The 20,501-nt window shown below is 40.2% G+C and overlaps 1 protein-coding gene across 1 annotated transcript; it reads left to right on the top strand.

Annotated features, from left to right (window-relative positions):
- Nucleotides 1-2,574: 2,574 nt before the first annotated feature.
- Nucleotides 2,575-12,940, top strand: ETFBKMT (electron transfer flavoprotein subunit beta lysine methyltransferase). The gene is made up of 4 exons (XM_068971796.1): nt 2,575-2,702; nt 4,797-5,231; nt 7,330-7,460; nt 12,206-12,940. Exons 2-4 carry the CDS (start codon nt 4,906-4,908, stop codon nt 12,547-12,549), a joined length of 801 nt encoding a protein of 266 aa, XP_068827897.1. The 5' UTR covers nt 2,575-2,702; nt 4,797-4,905; the 3' UTR covers nt 12,550-12,940.
- Nucleotides 12,941-20,501: the final 7,561 nt, after the last annotated feature.

Genomic DNA, 20,501 nt, shown 5'->3' with positions numbered 1-20,501 from the left:
GGTTCTTCTACTGATGTCTCCTTCAGTCCAACCTTTTTGTTTGATACCCACAGTTTAAAACTGTTTTCTAAAACTCAAATCTGATCCCGTCATTCTTCACTGAAAACTTGATCTTCATCTTCCAGTTTTGTGTCTTATTAATACCAACACTAACTCCATAGTTTCAGTAATGATAATCACACTGTTCAGATATGTCAGGAACTATGCCAAGCACTTTACTTTCTATCTCATTAAATCTTCTCAATACATTGTTATTATCATCATCATTATTTTACAGATGAGAACACTGATACTTAGTGTAGGGAAGGTAAAGCATTTCTTTACCTTCTTATGTTCACTGTCTGGGATCTGTAAATTAAACTCACAAAAGACAGATTAACAGGTGAAAAAAAACCCAAGTTTACATATGCAACACATACCATACACACAGGAGAATTCAGTGATGAGCAGCTCATAGGGAGTGGCTAAATTTTTGTGTTTATATATCTAACTCAGTTGGTGTTGATGAAAAATTAATCAATAGTGGATCTAAAGAAGATATAGAGGTTTTTTTTTTTTTTTTTCTAGCCAACCTGAAGGCTATAACAGTAGAGACAGTCAGATAACTCTGCAGATTGTTCCCCTTGGTTAGAAGTCAAAAGCACATTTATATATTTTTGAGACAAAGGATCATTCATCAAACCGGTACACTGACATTTTACAGTTCAGCAGAGACATGAAGTCCAGACCTACATGTAGGAAGGGAGCAGCAGGTCACCATGACCCCTTACAGGATTAGGAAAGGAATGTTATCTTCTAAGGAGTCACATTGCTGGCGTCAGAAGAAGGGAAAAAAGAACTTTATGGTTGAGCAGACATTTCTGTGTTTGAAGAGGTCTGGTTAATGTATAATGAAGAAGCACATTGCACATTGGGGAGAGCCCTGTCTGGGAGGGCATGTGTTATGCTTAAATTTTCTTGTCCTGCCTTAAAAAACATACATTTTATTCTATCATAGGTGATCGGGAAAGAGCTTATAGGAATGACATTTCGGAAAGATCAGTGTTTTTCTAGGAGAATAGATAAGAGATATGATAATCTTGAGACAATGTCTGTTTGGGTGTGGTGTCCACTTTTCAAGTCCAAGAAGATTAAGAGTGTTCTCAAGGAGGGGTTTTATGACAATTGAGTTCTTTGGGGAGAGTCTGCTTTAGGCAGATAAGAGATTTCAGAAACTCAAATCTCTTTCACTCAAAACAATTCCTGTGCTACAGGGGCATATCCTGATCCCCATTCATTAGGAAAGTTTAATAATGTGCCCAAGGTCACACAGCTAATAAGTATACTTAAATAACTTGTTCAAAAAAACCTTGAAAGACAAATTTGAGTATGAAATATATTTTTTTTAACTTGCAAGAGTGTCCAGTTATTAGGGAATTGGAACGTGTACAAAGATGCAGGCAGATATTTAAAGGCAAAAATCACAAGGTCAGATGATAGCTCAGTTGTTACCAAACAATTGACAGGTCTGCTTGGTTGCATTTGGGTCAATGTTGATAAAAGAGAGACAATTCTTTCTCTCAGTTAAAAAGAACAAAAGAGACTTCCCTGGCTGTCCTGCGGTAAAGACTCCAGGCTTCCACTGCAGGGAGCACAGGTTCAATCCCTGATCAAGGAACTAAGATTTTGCCCCTTGACAAAAATAAATACATAAATAAAAATAAAAAATCAACAGCAAACAATAGAGAAGAAAGTCCAGGTTTGCTTCTCACGGCTTACAGTCTGTTTCTCTTGGCTTATCTGCTTAGCTTATTTTGTAGGAATCCTTTTATTTTGGACTATGGAATGAAAGTTTCAGGAAAAAAAACATTTAAATTGCACAATAGTGAATGGGATAGAAAAGGCAGGATTGCAGAGAGACCAGTTGCTGGAATTCAGGCGAGCAATCACAAGGCAGAACTAAGGGCAAGGCAAGAGGAATGGAAAGATCAATTTGAAAACTGTCTCTGTGATAGAATACATTAGCTGGTTAAAAACTAAAATCCTGAGACAAACCGATCTGGATTTTTTTTTTTTTTTTTTTTTGCCACGCAGTGTGGCATGTGGGATCTTAGTTTTCAGACAAGGGATCATGCCCCCTGCATTGGGATAATGAGAGTCTTAACCACTAGACTGCCAGGGAAGTCTCTAGATCTTGAACATCTATTAGGAATTATGACTAACAATAGAATCAGTGAGCATTAATTGAAATGACAAGTTACAATTAAAGAAACAAAAAAGATTGTACGTGCATGAAAATTATTATAATAGGGAGGACATATTATGATTTAATCTCAGTTGAATGTGTCATTAAGGGTTTCTACTGTGTCTATTTGCCTCACCACCCTATGCCCAGTACCTAGAAGTGTGATTAGCACAAAGCAGATGCTCCACGGCTTCAGAGCATATTTTTTAGAAACCAGTATTTGACATTCCCTTATTTTCCAAGCGAGGTCAGGGCACCCTCTGGTTTCACATTCTGTCCCTTTAAGAAGCCCGGGTGAAGGGAGAGAGCGCTGCCGGGAAGGAAGGCGGAGCAGGAGGTCAGGGCAGGGGCGGGGACAGGGGTGTTGGTAGCTCTGGATCCCGAGTGCAGTTGTAAAGAAAGCGCCAAAAGAGGCGCAAAGGCAAAGTGACTGACTTGCCCTGTGCTTTGCTCCCCAGGGTGGTGTTAGCACAGACAGGTAAGGAGAAAAGGAAGACTGTGCCTGCCCCTTTAAGGCTGACTCCCGTCCTCCTCGGAGGAAAATAACGTGCTAACGCTTTTGGAGCTTGCACTTTTAAACCTGTCTTCTTACTAATTAATCCAAATACCCAGTGTCCCCCGCTTAATCACATATTCATAACAGATGCTTCACTGGTGCTTGGCGTGGGAGGGAGCGGCATCGGTTTGGATGGCACTATGTCCAAAATCGTCTCGTATTTGCTCTGCTTTCTTTTTAAACCTTAGACTCAAGGGCTGACCCAATCCTTCCTACACAATTAGCCCAGTGAGGTCAGGCTGTTAAGAGAGCATGTGATTACAAGGGCATAAATGTGGGCTGACACCCACTTAAAATCTATCCCGAGTTCACAGACTAGTGGCCTGACAGGCATTTTGACCCCCCTTCTGTCTTGACATTTTAATTAATTTCCCGCGTTTAAAAGTGGGAATTTTATTGTTATTTTTCGGGTGGGGACTTGCAGCAGATGGGATCTTAGTTCCAGGAGCGGGGATTGTGCCCCCTTCGTTGGGAGTCTTAGCCACTGGACTGCCGGGGAAGTCTGTGGATTATCTCGAAAAATGGAAAGATCTGGCCATATGTCCCAGGACAGGCTACAGCTTGCTGGCTCCGTTGGACTGTTTTGAAACACTTTCTAGTTTGCCACAGCCTCTCTGTTATCAGCAACCAGCCTGCATCCCTCATTTATCACCAGTCTGGCCCCAGGTAGGCATTTGAGTTTGGGGCCCCTACCCTTGGACAGCAAGGAGATCAAACCAGTCAATCCTGAAGGAAATCAAACCTGAATATTCATTGGAAGGACTCATGCTGATGCTGAAGCTAAAGTTTCAGTACTTTGGCCACCTGATGGGGAGAGCTGACTTATTGGAAAAAACCCTGATGCTGGGAAAGATTGAGGGCAGGAGGAGAAGGGGGTGACAGAGGATGAGATTGTTGGATGGCATCACTGACTCAAGGGTCATGAGTTTGAGCAAACTCTGGAGGACAGGGAAGCCTGGAAGCGCTGCAGTTCATGGTGTTGCAAGAGTCGGACTTGACTTAGCAACTGAACAACTCTAAATATTTGAGTGAATTTAAGACTATTTAAAATATTTATGCAGAACAGACCAAAAGTTCCAAACAACTTGGTGTATAATTTGTGTTTAAACTTCTCTTCCTCATTCCTACTTATTCTTAATCAAAATGTCTATTAAGTCTAGGTTTCATGAATATGACTCATCAGAGGTATTTACAGAAAGTGATTTGATATCCTTTAATTACAATTAAATCCATAGTATTTTTTGTTTGTTTTAGGAAAAAAAACAATCTTAATTACATTGCTGTTTTATGCTAGGGCTATTTTTGTTTTTGGTTGGGCTGGGTCTTTGTTGCAGTGGACAGGCTTCTCTAGCTGTGGTGCACTGACTGTAGAACATGAGGACTCAGTAGTTGTGACAAGCGGTCTTAGTTCCAGACCAGGGATTGAATCTGTTGCATTGAAAGGTGGATTCTTAACCACTGAACCACCAGGAAAGTCCCCATATGCTAGGGTTATCTTTATTGACCGGTCCGTATAATTTATATATCTCTAACCACAGCTACAGTTTGATAATCTGCATGACTCTTGGCTAGACTCCATAAAGGCAAGAACTGTGTTTGCCCTGATTACCTGCTCTATTCTATCACTAGAATCTAAGTTTCCTGAAGATGGGGACTTTTGTTTATTTTGTTCACAGTTATCAAGCACAGTGTCTGCTTAAAGGAGAATGATTTATTAAATGAATGAAAGAATGTTAAGTGTATACCTTATTTTATGTAACAGGGATGTTCCTGAGGATTCTATAAAAATCAAATGCTTGTATATTTGGTTTTCTAAATTATTAAAAGGATTCTGTTGTTCACAACGAATGAAAACGCATGTTTTAGAAGATTGGATTTTCCTAAATTAACACACAAAAACTTTTCATCTAAAGTGAACTTGCACTTGTGCATCATCTGCTACAGAGGTAACACTAATATTTTCTTACTATGTGATAGGATTTGGAAATGTTAGAGTTTTCATTATTATGTTTTTAGAGGTCCAGTGACTCCAGCTGAGATCAGTTTGGCAACCAGACTCTTTCCCCAGGAGAAGCAGCTCTTATCAAGAGCAACACCAGCATACCTGTGCTTTGGGACCAGACTGATGGCTTTGAGCCCAGGCTGGAGAGTGTTTGCATCATTTCCCATGAACCACTATGTTGTCCTCTGGAAGGCTGTGAGAAGTAGTGGCTTCCTCTTGTTTCCTTGGGGTCACTGCCCCTGGAGAGGAACTGGAAGCCTTTTGGACCCTAAGATGAAAGCTTTCCTGGAAGAGAACACTGAAGTCACCAGCAGTGGCAGCCTCACCCCTGAAATCCAGTTGCGGCTTTTGACCCCCAGATGCAAGTTCTGGTGGGAGAGAGCTGACCTGTGGCCCCTCAGGGATCCTTACTGGGCAATCTACTGGCCAGGGGGCCAAGCCCTATCTAGGTACGTATGGCCTTACGTGAAGCAGGAACCTTTATGGCTCCTCACCACCTCTCTCTTTTCTGTCCCTTCCAACTCCACATTCTCCCTGCTCCTCAGAAAAACCCCAAATCCTTTTATTAGAGTTTAGGAACAGAGAAATCCTAGGTCAGCTGTCAAGACCCTAGGGAACTGGTAATGATCCAGAAATCTCACACTATTATCAGGTTCATGGTTTGTGATGCCCATGCAGATCCTTGGTGGAACTCACAGCCCCCCACTCCTTCTCCTGGTTTAATTCTGTAAATGTTGCTCCCTCTACCACTGCCTTTTCCCAAGCGCCCAAAGAATGAGGGATATGAGTGATTGGGACATCACTCAGGTGGACTTGAATCTGCATTTTTAAGGTCCCCCCTTTCAACTCCCCATACTGCAAAGGTCTTCTTTAGGACATTTTCTCACATATACACACAAAGCTTTTTATTAAAACAGTCGCTGAAACAAATGCAAGAACTTTCAGCATTTTACTCTAATCTTTGCTCTTAGATTGGTAAATAATTTAATTTTTTAATGCCTTGATGTTACAAAACTGTGAAAGGAAATGTATAAGAACTTCTCTTTCACAGGAATGGTGTGGTCTAGTAGAACTCAGATTGTATTTAGTTTTTTAAATTTATTTCTTTGGCCACACTGTGGTGTGTGGGGTCTTAGTTCCCTGACCAGGGATCGAACCTGCATCCCCTGTATTGGAAGCATGGAGTTTTAACCACTGGACTGCCAGTGAAGTCCAGTTTGTACATAGTTTTAAATGCAAAATAAATAAATGCAAACATAGAGCTTTTTGGAAAACCCTGAGTTCTGGAAAACTTTCCAGGTGGTATCAATTCCAATTTTCTGGCTGTTGTGTTGCCAAATTTTCCTATATTTACTTGTATCATTAAAAAAAAATAAGTGATATCTTTGCAAGTGATACCTATGTGAATTGTTATGTATCAACTCCAAATATAAGGGCAATCAGATTCCTTAGGAGACTGAATCAGAGGTCACAAATTGGTGATCCCCAGATGTGTTTTCTGTTTTAAAAAAATGGATATGTTTTTGTAAACTTTTAAACTTGTTTTACTTATAAACTTTAAAACAATCAGTTGCTATCATTTAAAACTTGAAGCATGTAAAAATTTACTTCAATTGAAAAATAAGAATCTCTGGGGAGTTACTTGGCACTTTCACTGCCTTGTCCAATTTCAGTCCCTATTCAGGGAACTAAGATCCTGCAAGCCAAAACACATGGCAAAAAAAAAAAAAAAAGTCTCTGCTAACATCAGATTTAAATCTCTGCTTACACCTAATTTCTGTTGTGGCAACTGTTACCTCAAGATGGGTAACAGCTGTCCCTTTAGATGGGGCACTACACCCCTGCCTTGCCATTGTTCCTTAGTCTGTCTTTGGATTGCAGAATCTCAGGGATAGGCCCTTGGCAGTGAAAATGTGGAGTCCTAACCACTGGACCACCAGGGAATTTCCTCTGCTCTTTATTTTTCCAGTACTGAGGTCAAGTGTCAGTTGACATTTATTATTTCAGTGTTTGCCCATTCATCTTCACTTGTTTGGTAACTGCTTAACCCAGGTCCACATTCTTTGGTTGAACTGGACTTTGATGGTACTTTTCTAGAGAGGTCATTTTTATACCATTCAAGCTGTAGGTAAAACCACTTTCTGATGAACAATGAAAAGGAGAGAGTGAATTTTGGATCTAACTTACTGAGTCCTGATTATAACAGTATTTTGTCAGTCTGTATTTTTGGTGGTTGGTACTTTCTGATTCATAGTAAATGGTCAATACTTTAAAAAGTTGACTTTAAAAGCATGATTAGTCAGTTGTATGGAATTGCTCTTCACATTTGGTAAAGTAACAGACTAAAATGACTAGGTCCTCTCTCTGCCCGGCTCTTAAAACTGACATTTTTTTCTCACTCTATTCAGGCCAAACTTGCTAATGTCAGACTGAATTCTTCTCTAAGTTTCACTATTTCCTTGTCCAATCAATCCAAAGGAAAAATACTGGACACCTCTTACTGACCTCCCATCTGTCTTAGATTGTATTTTCCCTTTTCTAATTTAGGTATCTTCTGGATAATCCTGATGTTGTCAGAGGAAAATCTGTGTTAGATATTGGGAGTGGATGTGGAGCTACAGCCATCGCTGCTAAGATGAGTGGAGCCTTCAGGATCTTGGCCAATGACATAGACCCTAGTAAGACTGTCATATTTTTTAATATTTTGAACTCATCTATTTTTTTCCTCCAGGATAAATATCTACGGTTGTTCCAACACCATAAGCCATTTCCATGTTGTATTTCATAATCTAATATGGTGAACTCAGTGTGACATTGTCTGTGGGAACCCTGTAAGGCCTGAGTTGATGGTGCATTTTTGACAGGAGGACTTTTATTTGTGTCTGGCAGATATCCCAAAGTGATACCAACCTGGGAAAAGTTATTGTTGGTCATCTCTGGGCTAGGGATTTCCTGAAATATGTAGGTAGTGTTTATTTGACCAAAACTCAAGTGAAGATAGACCTGGGTGTTTGAGGGAGGTTTTATTCCATTCGAACCCAAGCTGAGACAGGTAAATGTTAATTTTACCTGATTTTCTCTAGTCTTCCCTTTCGTTGAGGATCTAGCCCTTGAGCCTTATTATAAATAGGACTCTCAGTTCCAAGTTGTCATCCTGCTCAAACATAAGCCTTGTTTCCCTGTCTCTTGTACAGCCGTGACAAACCAAAAGTCTTCATTGTTATCCAACTCTTTGTGACCCAATGGACTGCAGCCCACCAGACTCCCCTGTCCTTCACTGTCTCCCAGAGTTTGCTCAAATTTATGGCTGTTGAGTCAGTGATGCTGTCTAACCATCTCATCCTCTGCTGCCCCTTCTCCTTTTGCCTTCAATCTTTCCCAGCACCAGGGTCTTTTCCAATGAGTTGGCTCTTCCTATCAGGTGGCCAAAATATTGGGGCTTCAGCATCAGTCCTTCCAATGAATATTCAGGGTTGATTTCCTTTTGGATTGACTGGTTTGATCTTCTTGCAGTCCAAGGGACTCTAAAGAGTCTTCTCCAACACCACAGTTCAAAATCATCAATTGTTCAGTGCTCAGCCTTCTTTAAAGTCCAACTCTCACATTCATACATGACTACTGGAAAAACCATAGCTTTGACTATATGGACCTTTGTTGGCTTTGTGATATCTCTGCTTTTTAATACACTGTCTAGGTTTGATATAGCTTTCCTTCCAAGGAGTAAGCATTTTTAAAAATTTCATGGCTGCAGTCTCCATCAGCAGTGACCTTGGAGCCCAGGAAAATAAAACCTGTCACCACTTCCACTTTCACCCTCTGTTTGACATGAAGTGATGGGACCAGATGCTATGATCTTAGTTTTTTGAATGTTGAGTTTTAAGCCGGTATTTTTAACTGTCTTCTTTCAACCTTATCAGGAGGCTCTTCAGTTCTTTACTTTCTGCCATGGGAGTGGTCAGTCAGTCAGTTCAGTTGTGCAGTCATGTCCGAACTTTGCGATCTCATGAATTGCAGCACGCCAGGCCTCCCTGTCCATCACCGACTCCCAGAGTTTACTCAAACTCATGTCCATCGAGTCGGTGATGCCATCCAACCATCTCATCCACTGTCGTCCCCTTCTCCTCCTGCCCTCAATCCCTCTCAGCATCAGAGTCTTTTCGAATGAGTCAACTCTTTGCATCAGGTGGCCAAAGTATCGGAGTTTCAGCTTTAGCACCAGTCCTTCCGGTGAACACCCAGGACTGATCTCCTTCAGAATGGACTGGCTGGATCTCCTTGCAGTCCAAGGGACTCTCAAGAGTCTTCTCCAACACCACAGCTCAAAAACATCAATTCTTCGGTGCTCAGCTTTCTTCACAGTCCAACTCTCACATCCATACATGACCGCAGGAAAAACCACAGCCTTGACTAGACGGATCTTTGTTGGCAAAGTAATGTCTCTGCTTTTTAATATGTTATCTAGGTTGGTCATAACTTTCCTTCCAAGGAGTAACCGTCTTTTAATTTCATGGCTGCAATCACCATCTGCAGTGATTTTGGAGCCCCCCAAAATAAAGTGTGACATTGTTTCCACTGTTTCCCCATCTATTTCCCATGAAGTGATGGGACCAGATGCCATGATCTTCGTTTTCTGAATGTTGAGCTTTAAGCCAACTTTTTCACTCTCCACTTTCACATTCATCAAGAGGCTTTTTAGTTAAGCTTTAAGCCAACTTTTTCACTCTCCTCTTTCACTTTCATCAAGAGGCTTTTTAGTTCCTCTTCACTTTCTGCCACAAGGGTGGTGTCATCTGCATATCTGAGGTTATTGATACTTCTCCCAGCAGTCTTGATTCCAGTCTGTGCTTCTTCCAGCCCAGCGTTTCTCATGATGTACTCTGCATATAAGTTAAATAAGCAGGGTGACAATATACAGCCTCGACTACTCCTTTTCCTATTTGGAACCAGTCTGTTGTTCCATGTCCAGTTCTAACTGTTGCTTCCTGACCTGCATATAGGTTTCTCAAGAGGCAGGTCAGGTGGTCTGCTATTCCCATCTCTTTCAGAATTTTCCACAGTTTATTGTGATCCATACAGTCAAAGGCTTTGGCATAGTCAATAAAGCAGAAATAGATGTTTTCCTGGAACTCTCTTACTTTTTCCATGATCCAGTGGATGTTGGCAATTTGATCTCTGGTTCCTCTGCCTTTTCTAAAACCAGCTTGAACATCTGGAAGTTCACGGTTCACGTATTGCTGAAGCCTGGCTTGGAGAATTTTGAGCATTACTTTACTAGCATGTGAGATGAGTGCAATTGTGAGGTAGTTTGAACATTCTTTGGCATTGCCTTTCTTTGGGATTGGAATGAAAACTGACCTTTTCCAGGTCACTGCTGAGTTTTCCAAATTTGCAGGCATATTGAGTGCAGCACTTTCATAGCCTTATCTTTCAGGATTTGAAATAGCTCAACTGGAATTCCATCACCTCCACTAGCTTTGTTCTGAGGTTATTGATATTTCCCCCAGTAATCTTGATTCCAGCTTGTGCTTCATCCAGCCCAGCATTTCACAGGATGTATCCTACAGAGAAGTTAAATAAGCAAGGTGATAATATACAGCTTTGGTGTACTCCTTTCCCAATTTTGAACCAGTCCATTGTTCCATGTCCAGTTCTAACTACTGCTTCTTGACCCACATACAGGTTTCTCAGGAGACAGGGAAGATGGTTTGGTATTCCTGTTTCTTTAAGAATTTTTCACAGTTTTTTGTGATTCACAGAGTTTAAAGCTTTAGCGTAGTCAATAAAGCAGAAGTAAATGTTTTTCTGGAATTCCCTTGCTTTTTCTATGACCCAACGGATGTTGGAAATTTGATCTCTGGTTCCTCTGCCTTTTCTAAATCCAGCTTGTTCATCTATAATTTTTCCATTCAGTGACTCCTGAAGCCTAGCTTGAAGGATTTTGAGCATAATCTTATTAGCATGTGAAATGAGTTCAACTGTACAGTAGTTTGAACGTTCTTTGCCATTGCCCTTCTTTGGGATTGGAATGAAAATTGACCCTTTCCAGTCCTGTGACTACTGCTGAGTTTTCGAAATTTGCTGACACACTGAATGCAGCACTTTAACCACATCATCTTTTAGGATTTGAAATAGCTCAGCTGGAATTGTATCACCTCTACTAGCTTTGTTCATAGTGATGTTTCCTAAGGCCCACTTGACTTCACACTCTTAAGATGTCTGGCTCTAGGTGAGTGACCACACCATTGTCATTGTCTGAGTCATTCGGGCCTTTTTTGTATAGTTCTTTGGTGTATTCTTGCCACCTCTTCTTAATCTCTTCTGCTTTTGTTAGGTCCTTACCATTTCTGTCCTTTATCACGCCCATCCTTGCATGAAATGTTCCCTTAATGTCTCAAATTTTTCTCGAGATCTCCAGTCTTTCTATTCTGTTGTTTTCCTCTATTTACATTGTTCATTTAAGAAGACCTTCCTATCTCTCTTGGCTATTCTCTGGAACTCGGTGTTCAGTTGGTTTATCATTCCCTTCCTCCCTTGCCTTTTGCTTTTCTTCTTTCCTCAATCTTTTGTAAGACCTTCTCAGACAACCACTTTGCTTTCTTGCATTTCTTTTGTTTTTCCTCACTACCTCCTGTACAATGTTTCAAACTTGTGTCTATAGTTCTTCAGGCACTCTGTCTACCAGATCTAATCTCTTGAATCTATTCATCAACTCCACTATATATTTATAAGGGATTTGACTTAGGTCATACCTGAATGACCCAGTGGTTTTCCCTACTTTCTTCAATTTAAGCCTGAATTTTGCAATAAGGAGCTCATGATCTGAGCCACAGTCAGATCCAGGTCTTGATTTTACTGACTGTATAGAGCTTCTCAGTCTTCAGCTGCAAAGAATATAATCAATCTGATTTTGATGTTGGTGATGATGATGATGATCTGGTGATATCCATGTGTAGAGTTGTCTCTTGTGTTGTTGGAAAAGGGTGTTTGTTATGACCAGTGTGTTCTCTTGACAAAACTCTGTTAGCCATTGCCTTGCTTCATTTTGTACTCCAAGGCCATACTTGCCTGTTACTCCAGGTATCTCTTCACTTCTAGTTATACATTCCACCCCACTAGGTTGACAAGGACATCTTTTTTTGGTGTTAGTTCTAAATGGTCTTGTTGAGATAAGCAAATATTCCTTAAAACTTCTGCTTTTCCAGGTGTGTGGTATTGTTTGCTTTGTTTTCAGAATAGTCATATATTTGAACATTGGAGGAAATAGCTTATATTGGCATATAGCTTAGGCTTCTTTACCTAAAAAAACAGCTTTCAACAGAAAGGGGAAAAAAACCTTTTGGAGATTCTCTAAATTATTTAAATTAATCAGTACGAAATTAAAATAACCTAGCATATACCAATTCACCATGTCCTCTTTTTAAAGTTGCAGGAATGGCTATTACACTAAATTGTGAGTTGAACCAACTGAATCCTTTTCCCATTTTAATCAAAAACATTTTGGATTTGGAACAAGATAAGTGGGACCTTGTTGTGCTTGGAGATATGTTTTATGATGAAGACCTTGCAGACAGTCTGCTTCAATGGCTGAAGAACTGCTTTGAGACCCACAGAACTCAAGTACTGATTGGTGACCCTGGGCGACCCCAATTCAGTGGACATAGCATTCAGCATCAACTGCACAAAGTAGCAGAATATTCACTTCCAGAGCCTACAAGGCAGGATAACAATGGACTGACAACAAGCACAGTGTGGCAGTTTCAGCCTTGAGCTGTTGAAGTTCCTCTAATAGGGGATATAGCTATGTTTGGGTTTAACCTGAAAAGACTGTCTGGTTCAAAGAAGGTGATTTGTGTTAAACGGTAAATCTTGCTTCGAAAATATGAAGGTTAAAATTTTGTCAGCCTTTGTCATATAACTTGTTCTACAGTAAGCCAAATGCAGAAATCTCTATCTGTAATTTTTTTTTTTTCTAGTTTTACTGCTATGCTTAGTTGTTCTGTTATGTCAAACTCTTTGCAGTCCATGGACTGTAGCCCAACAGGCTCTTCTGTCCATAGGGATTCTCCAGGCAAGAATATTGGAGCAGGTTGCCATACCTTCATCCTGCTATAGAAATATAATTATACAAGGCAGTATCCAATAGTAACCACATGTAATTTAAGTAGCAGAGAGGAATTCGATTTTTTTAAAGTTTTTTGGAATTAGATGTTTTCACAGAGTCTGTTTCTATAGTTGAGAACAACTACATTGTATCTTTGAATTAAAATAAAAAATACAGAAGAATACTATATTAAAATTACCTGTAAATATCAGAGATGCAGTTAGTAGGGGATTAAGTACATGGGCTCATGTTAATAGTAATAAATTTGTACTGTACTTCAAAAGGTTATTGTATTAAATGAAAGTATAAAGTGCCTAGTATAGGTTAGTACATAATAGGGCATCAATTAAGAAACATAGATAAAAATAAAGAGTTTAGAAGGTTTGTAACATTGTACAAGAGACAGTGATCAAAACCATCCCCAAGAAAAAGAAATGCAAAAAGGCAAAATGGTTGTCTGAGGAGGCCTGACAAATAGCCGAGAAAAGAAGAGAATCAGAAGGCAAAGGAGAAAAGGAAATATATACCCATTTGAAAGCAGAGTTCTCAAGAATAGCAAAGAGATGAGAAAACCTTCCTAAGTGAACAATGTAAAGTAAAAGAGGAAAACAATAGAATGGGAAAGACTAGAGATCTCTTCAAGAAAATTAGAGATACCAAGGGAACATTTAATGCAAAGAGGGGCACAATAAAGGACAGAAACAGTATGGATGTAACAGAAGCAGAAAATATTAAGAAGAGGTGGCAAGAATACACAGAAGAACTATACAAAAAAGATCTTCATGATCCAGATAACTACTATGGTGTAGTTATAGGCATCAACAGTATGTGAACCAAGAACTTCCAGATGTACCAGATGGATTCAGAAAAGACAGAGGAACCAGAGATCAAATTGCCAACATTCACCTACAGCCAGACATCCTGGAGTGTGAAGTCAAGTGGGCCTTAGGAAGCATTACTATGAACAAAGCTGGTGGAGGTGATGAAATTCCAGCTGAGCTATTTGAAATCATAAAAGATGATGCTGTTAAAGTGCTGCACTCAAATTTAGAAAATTTGCTGCCAGCAAATTTAGAAAACTCAGCAGTGGCCAGAGGACTGGAAAAGGTCAATTTTCATTCCAATCCCAAAGAAGGGCAAGCCAAAGAATGTTCAGACTACCACAAAACTGTACACATTTCACATGCTAGGCAGCTAATGCTCAAATTCCTCCAAGCTAGGCATCAACAGTACGTGAACCAAGAACTTCCAGATATACAAGCTGGATTTAGAAAAGACAGAGGAACCAGAGATCAAATTGCCAACATCCACTGAATAATAGAAAAAGTAAGAGAATTCCAGAAAACCATCTGCTTCTGCTTTATTGACTATGCTAAAGCCTTTGACTGTGTGTATCACAATGAACTGAAAAATTCTTCAAAAGATGGGAATACCAGACCACCTGACCTGCCTCCTGAGAAACCTGTATGCAGGTCAAAAAGCAAGTTACAACCAGACATGAAACAATGGACTGGATAAAAATTGGGAAAGGAGTACACCAAAGCTGTATATTATCACCATGCTTATTTTAATTTCTATGCAGGGTACATCATGGGAAATGCTGGGCTGGAAGAATCAGAAGCTGGAATCAAGATTTCTGGGAGAAATATCAATAACCTCAGATATGCAGATGACACCACCCTAATGGCAGAAAGCAAAGAGGAACTAAAGAGCCTCTTGATGAAGGTGTAAGAGGAGAGTGAAAAAACTGGCTTAAAACTCAACATTCAAAAATGAATATCATGGCATCTGGTCCCATCACTTCATGGCAAATAGATGGAGAAACAATGGATACAGTGTCAGACTTTATTTTCTTGGGCTCCAAAATCACTGCAGATGATGACTGCAGCCATGAAGTTAAAAGACAGTTGCTCCTGCAAGAAAAGTTATGACCAACCTAGACAGCATATTCAAAAGCTGAGACATTACTCTGCCAACAAAGGTCCATGTAGTCAAAGCTATGGTTTTTCCAGTAGTAATTTACAGATGTTTTGAGAGTTGGAGCGTAAAGAAAGCTGAGCGCTGAAGAACTGATGCTTTTGAGTTGTGTTGGAGAAGACACTTGAGAGCCCCTTTGACTGCAAGGAGATCAAACCAGTCAATCCTAAAGAAATCCACCCTGAATATTCATTGGAAGGGCCGATATGTCACCTGGTGGGAAGAAGTGAGTCATTAGAAAAGACCGCGATGCTGGGAAAGATTGAGGGCAGGAGGCGAAGGGAACAACAGAGGATAAGATGGTTGGATAGCATCACCGACTCAGTGGACATGAGCTTGAGCAAGCTCTGGGAATTGGTGAAGGACAGGGAAGCCTGATGTGCTGCAGTCCATGGGGTCTCAAGAAGAGTTGGACAGGACTGAGTGACTCAACAACAACAACAACATACTCAGTACTGTGATACCTTATGATGCATTTTTATGGTTTATTAAGGTCAGTGACAGTTTGTTATACCACCAGTGCCCCAGGTTGTCAGGATCTTATATATCAATAAGAATGTTAGGACATAAATGAGAAACAATGTGAAGGATTATATGTACAGTATACTACTATTTATGAAAAAAAAAGATGTGTATATACCTACATATGAATGTATGTGTAAAGGATATATATTTACTTGCAGTAGACATGTCTTCGGAAAGGTAAGTAAGAAACTGGTCAGAGTGGTTGTGTTCAGAAAGGGTACCAGATGGCTGATGGATGAGGGTGGGAGGGAGACCTAGTTTTTACTTTGGGGTCTTATAATTTTGTACTGGTTTTATGTACTATATTTCCTATTCTTCAATTTAAAACAAAACATGACCACAATACATATTGCATGTGAAGTATAAAACGCAACTTTGTACACACGTAGGGGTTAGGGTGCTGACAATCGCCAACCACCCCCTTAGAATTGAAAATCTACGTATAACTTTACATTACAAATCCAAGTTTCTGCATCCAAGGATGGATTGCATAATACTGTAGTATTTATTGAAAACCAACCAAACAAAAACACATAAAGTGCAGTTCACACCCATGTTGTTCAAGGGTCAACTGTACTCTCTTGTTCTTACATACTACTTAGGAATTGGTTACGACACTTGCATTATGTGCTTTCTAATAATACACACATGCCAATGGGATTAGGATACCAGGGAGATGTGATCATAGTTACAGTCATTCAACAGAAATGTAGAGAAAGCAGTTAGGAGCAAGTTGTTGCTTAGATAGGAAAACAGGATCATTACACGGGAGTTTTGGAGCTGGGGTCAACAGAGGACCTTCTGATTCCTGAATTTAGCAGAGATTATTATAACCCAATAAATCAATTCTTATACCCAATTTCCATTGATCTACTGGGGACAAATTATAAACTCAAAAGTTTGATTCTGCATTGGTAAACATTAATGGAAATTATAGGCTACAGTGGTATTGGATGGTATTTGGGGAGAAAGAGTTTTGACGACACATTCTTTGGAAATTCAGGATATTCTGCTGGGTAGTGTCTTTCTCAGCAGGATAAGAAGGAGAAAATTAAAGGGAATTATACTCTGGAGCACTGTTGGACATTGACTTGAAGAGGCCAAGAGTAGATTTAATTTTAAATATCTACAACCCTGTTTCTGTTATCTTAATTATTTATGAGGTGGGTACAAGAAGGTGTTTGAGATATTCAGATATTACTTAAAATATTTTAAATCTCCCATATATATATAACAGTGATCCTTGAAATGACTTAATAGCTAACAAACAGGCTGTATTAAGATGGTTCACATATGAACTTCCCTGGTGGTGCACTGGTTGAGAATCTGAGAGTCAATTCCTAGGAAGGCTGATGAGAAGTCCAGGGTCCCCGAGAAGAAGATAGGAGTCTGGAGTTCTCAAGGAGGATAAAAGGACAAATGTTTTTTTCTTTAAATCAAGAGCTGATGATTGCACAACAAAACAACTCATCTTGCTAAAGGATATGTTTTTCCTTAAACTCTGTACCAGTGACTATATAAACAATGTATCCTGCTCAAGAACATATTTCTCCTCCCTAAGAACCTTCTGAATAATCCTTAGAAGAAATGGAGTAGCTCATAGTCAACAAAAGAGTCTGAAATGCAGTACTTAGTTGCAATCTCAAAAACGACAGAATTATCTCTGTTTGTTTCCAAGGCAAACCATTCAGTATCACAGTAATAGAAGTCTATGCCCTGACCAGTAATGCTGAAGAAGCTGAAGTTGAATGGTTCTATGAAGACCTACAAGACCTTCTAGAACTAACACCCCAAAAGATGTCCTTTTCATTATAGGGGACTGGAATGCAAAAGCAGGAAGTCAAGAAACACCTGGAGTAACAGGCAAATTTGGTCTTGGAGTACAGAGTGAAGCAGGGCAAAGGCTAATAGAATTTTGCCAAAAGAACGCACTGGTCATAGCAAACACCCTCTTCCAACAACATAAGAGAAGACTCTACACGTGGACATCACCAGATGGTCAATACCGAAATCAGACTGATTATATTCTTTGCAGCCAAAGATGGAGAAGTTCCATATAGTCAGCAAAAAAAAGACCGGGAGCTGACTGTGGCTCAGATCATGAACTCCTTATTGCCAAATTCAGGCTTAAATTGAAGAAAGTGGGGAAAACCACTAGACCATTCAGGTATGACCTAAATCAAGTCCCTTATGGTTATACAGTGGAAGTGAGAAATAGATTTAAGGGATTAGATCTGACAGAGTGCCTGATGAACTATGGATGGAGGTTCATGACACTGTACAGGAAACAGAGATCAAGACCATCCCCAAGAAAAAAAAATGCAAAAAAGCAAAATGGCTGTCTGAGTAGGCTTTACAAATAGCTGTGAAACAAAGAGAAGTGAAAAACAAAGGAGAAAAGGAAAGATATACCAATTTGAGTGCAGAGTTCCAAAGAATAGCAAGGAGAGATAAGAAAGCCTTCCTCAGATATCACTGCAAAGAAATAGAGGAAAACAATACAATGGAAAGACTAGAGATCTCTTCAAGAAAATCAGAGATACCAAGGGAACATTCCATGCAAAGATGGGCTCAATAAAGGACAGAAATGGTATGAACCTAACAGAAGCAGAAGGTATTAAGAGGTGGCAAGAATACACAGAAGAACTATACAAAAAAGATCTTCATGACCCAGATAATCACAATGGTATGATCACTCACCTAGAGCTAGATATCCTGGAATGTGAAGTCAAGTGGGCCTTAGGAAGCATCACTATGAACAAAGCTAGTGGAGGTGATAGAATTCCAGTTGAGCTTTTTCAAATCCTGAAAGATGATGCTGTGAAAATGCTGCACTCAAGATGCCAGCAAATTTGGGAAACTCAGCAATGGCCACAAGACTGGAAAAGGTCAGTTTTCATTCCAATCCCAAAGAAAGGCAATGCCAAAGAATGCTCAAACTACCGCATAATTGTATTCATCTCACATGCTAGTACAATAATGCTCAAAATTCTCCAAGCCAGGCTTCAACAGTACGTGAACCATGAACTTCCAAATGTTCAAGCTGGTTTTAGAAAAGGCAGAGGAACCAGAGATCAAATTGCCAACATCTGCTGGATCATGGAAAAAGCAAGAGAGTTCCAGGAAAAACATCTATTTCTGCTTTATTGACTATGCCAAAGCCTTTGACTGTGTGGATCACAATAAACTGTGGAAAATTCTGAAAGAGATGGGAATACTAGACCACCTGACCTGCCTTTTCCTGTGTGCAAGTCAGGAAGCAACAGTTAGAACTGGACATGGAACAACAGACTGGTTCCAAATAGGAAAAGGAGTACGTCAAGGCTGTATATTGTCACCCTGCTTATTTAACTTATATGCATCATGAGAAACACTGGGCTGGAAGAAGCACAAGCTGGAGTCAAGACTGCCAGGAGAAATATCAATAACCTCAGATATGCAGATGACACCACCTTATGGCAGAAAGTGAAGAAGAATTAAAGAGCCTCTTGATGAAAGTGAAAGAGGAGAGTGAAGAAGTTGGCTTAAAGCTCAACATTCAGAAAATGAAGATAATGGCATCCGGTCCCATCATCTCATGGCAAATAGATGGGGAAACAGTGGAAACAGTGTCAGACTTTATTTTTTTGGGCTCCAAAATCACTGCAGATGGTGACTGCAGCCATGAAATTAAAAGATGCTTATTCCTTGGAAGGAAAGTTATGACCAACCTAGACAGCATATTAAAAAACAGAGACATTACTTTGCCAACAAAGGTCCATCTAGTCAAAGCTATGGTAGTCATACATCCAGTTGTCATGTATGACTGTGAGAGTTGGGACTATAAAGAAAGCTGAGCACCAAAGAATTGATGCTTTTGAACCGTGTTAGGGAAGACTCTTGAGAGTCCCCTGGACTGCAAGGAGATCCAACCAGTCTATTCTAAAGGAGATCAGTCTGGGTGTTCATTGGAAGGACTGATGTTAAAGCTGAAACTCCAGTACTTGTGTCACCTGATGTGAGAGCAGACTCATTTGAAAAGACCCTGATGCTGGGAAAGATTGAGGGCAGGAGAAGGGGACGACAGAGGATGAGATGGTTGGATGGCATCACCGACTCAATGGACATGAGTTTGGGTGAACTCTGGGAGTTGGTGATGGACAGGGAGGCCTGGTGTGCTGCAGTGCATGGGGCTGCAAAGAGTTGGACACGACTGAGCAACTGAACTGAAATGTCATCTGAAAATGTAAATTGTGGGAGTGGATCTAGTAAGATCTTTGTAACCGTGAGACATTCTTTTGATTTGTTGTTATACCCAATTAAAAAGTATATAGCTCCCTTGCTAAGAGTAGCAAGTGGGGTGCTGTCCATTCCCCTTGTGATGTCTATGTTAGAAGTTTTCTTTGTCCCCTCTTATACTTTAACAAAACTGCTACACAAAAGCTCTTGAGTGATCAAGCCTGGTTCCTGGCCCTGAAGCTAAACCTTCTTCAGAGATCCTGCCAATGCAGGAGAAACTGGCTCGATCCGTGCTCTGGGAATAACGCACATGCCGCAGAGCAACTAAATTTGTGTGATGCAACAACACTAAGCCTGAGCTCTAGAGTGCACTTGCTGAAACTACTGAAGCTCAAGTGATAGAGCCTGTGCTCTGCAACAAGAGTAGCCTGAACACTGTATCAGAGTAGCCCACACTCATCACAGCTAGAGAAAAGCCTGCATGCAGCAACAAAGACCCACCACAGCCAAAACCTTAAATAAATAAAAAACCTTTTAACAAATAAATTGTTCACATTTAAACATTTAAAGACATTATTGATATAGTTGGATTAATTTCTACCATCCTTTTAGCTGTTTCCTATTCCTTGCCTTTGCTCTTTCTTTTTTTGTGTTCTACTTTTTCTTCCTTTTCTGATTTTATCTTTTTTGCAGGGTGGGGGCGGGGGGTGGGGCTGCAATGCAAGTCTTGTGGGATCTTAGTTCCTGGACCAGGAATAGAACCCAGGCTCTTGTCAGTGAAAGTGCAGAGTCCTTAGCCACTGGACCACTGGGGAATTCTCCTTTATCTTTTTTTGTTTTTTGGCTGTGCTGGGTCTTTGTTGCTGCTTAGGCTTTCTGAAGTTGTGGTGTGTGGGCT

This window comes from Capricornis sumatraensis, chromosome 4 (assembly GCF_032405125.1).
Source record: "Capricornis sumatraensis isolate serow.1 chromosome 4, serow.2, whole genome shotgun sequence".
Classification (NCBI taxonomy): domain Eukaryota; kingdom Metazoa; phylum Chordata; class Mammalia; order Artiodactyla; family Bovidae; genus Capricornis; species Capricornis sumatraensis.
Note: the sequence above shows the minus strand (reverse complement) of the source record. Positions and strands in the feature narration are given on the sequence as shown.

Bases quoted from the DNA above. Each gene is read 5' to 3' on its own strand.
- ETFBKMT (XM_068971796.1), top strand. From the start codon at position 4,906: ATGGCTTTGAGCCCAGGCTGGAGAGTGTTTGCATCATTTCCCATGAAC. The intron at 5,232-7,329 runs GTACGTATGGCC...TTTCTAATTTAG, and splicing joins GGGGGCCAAGCCCTATCTAG to GTATCTTCTGGATAATCCTG. The intron at 7,461-12,205 runs GTAAGACTGTCA...CTCTTTTTAAAG, and splicing joins GGCCAATGACATAGACCCTA to TTGCAGGAATGGCTATTACA.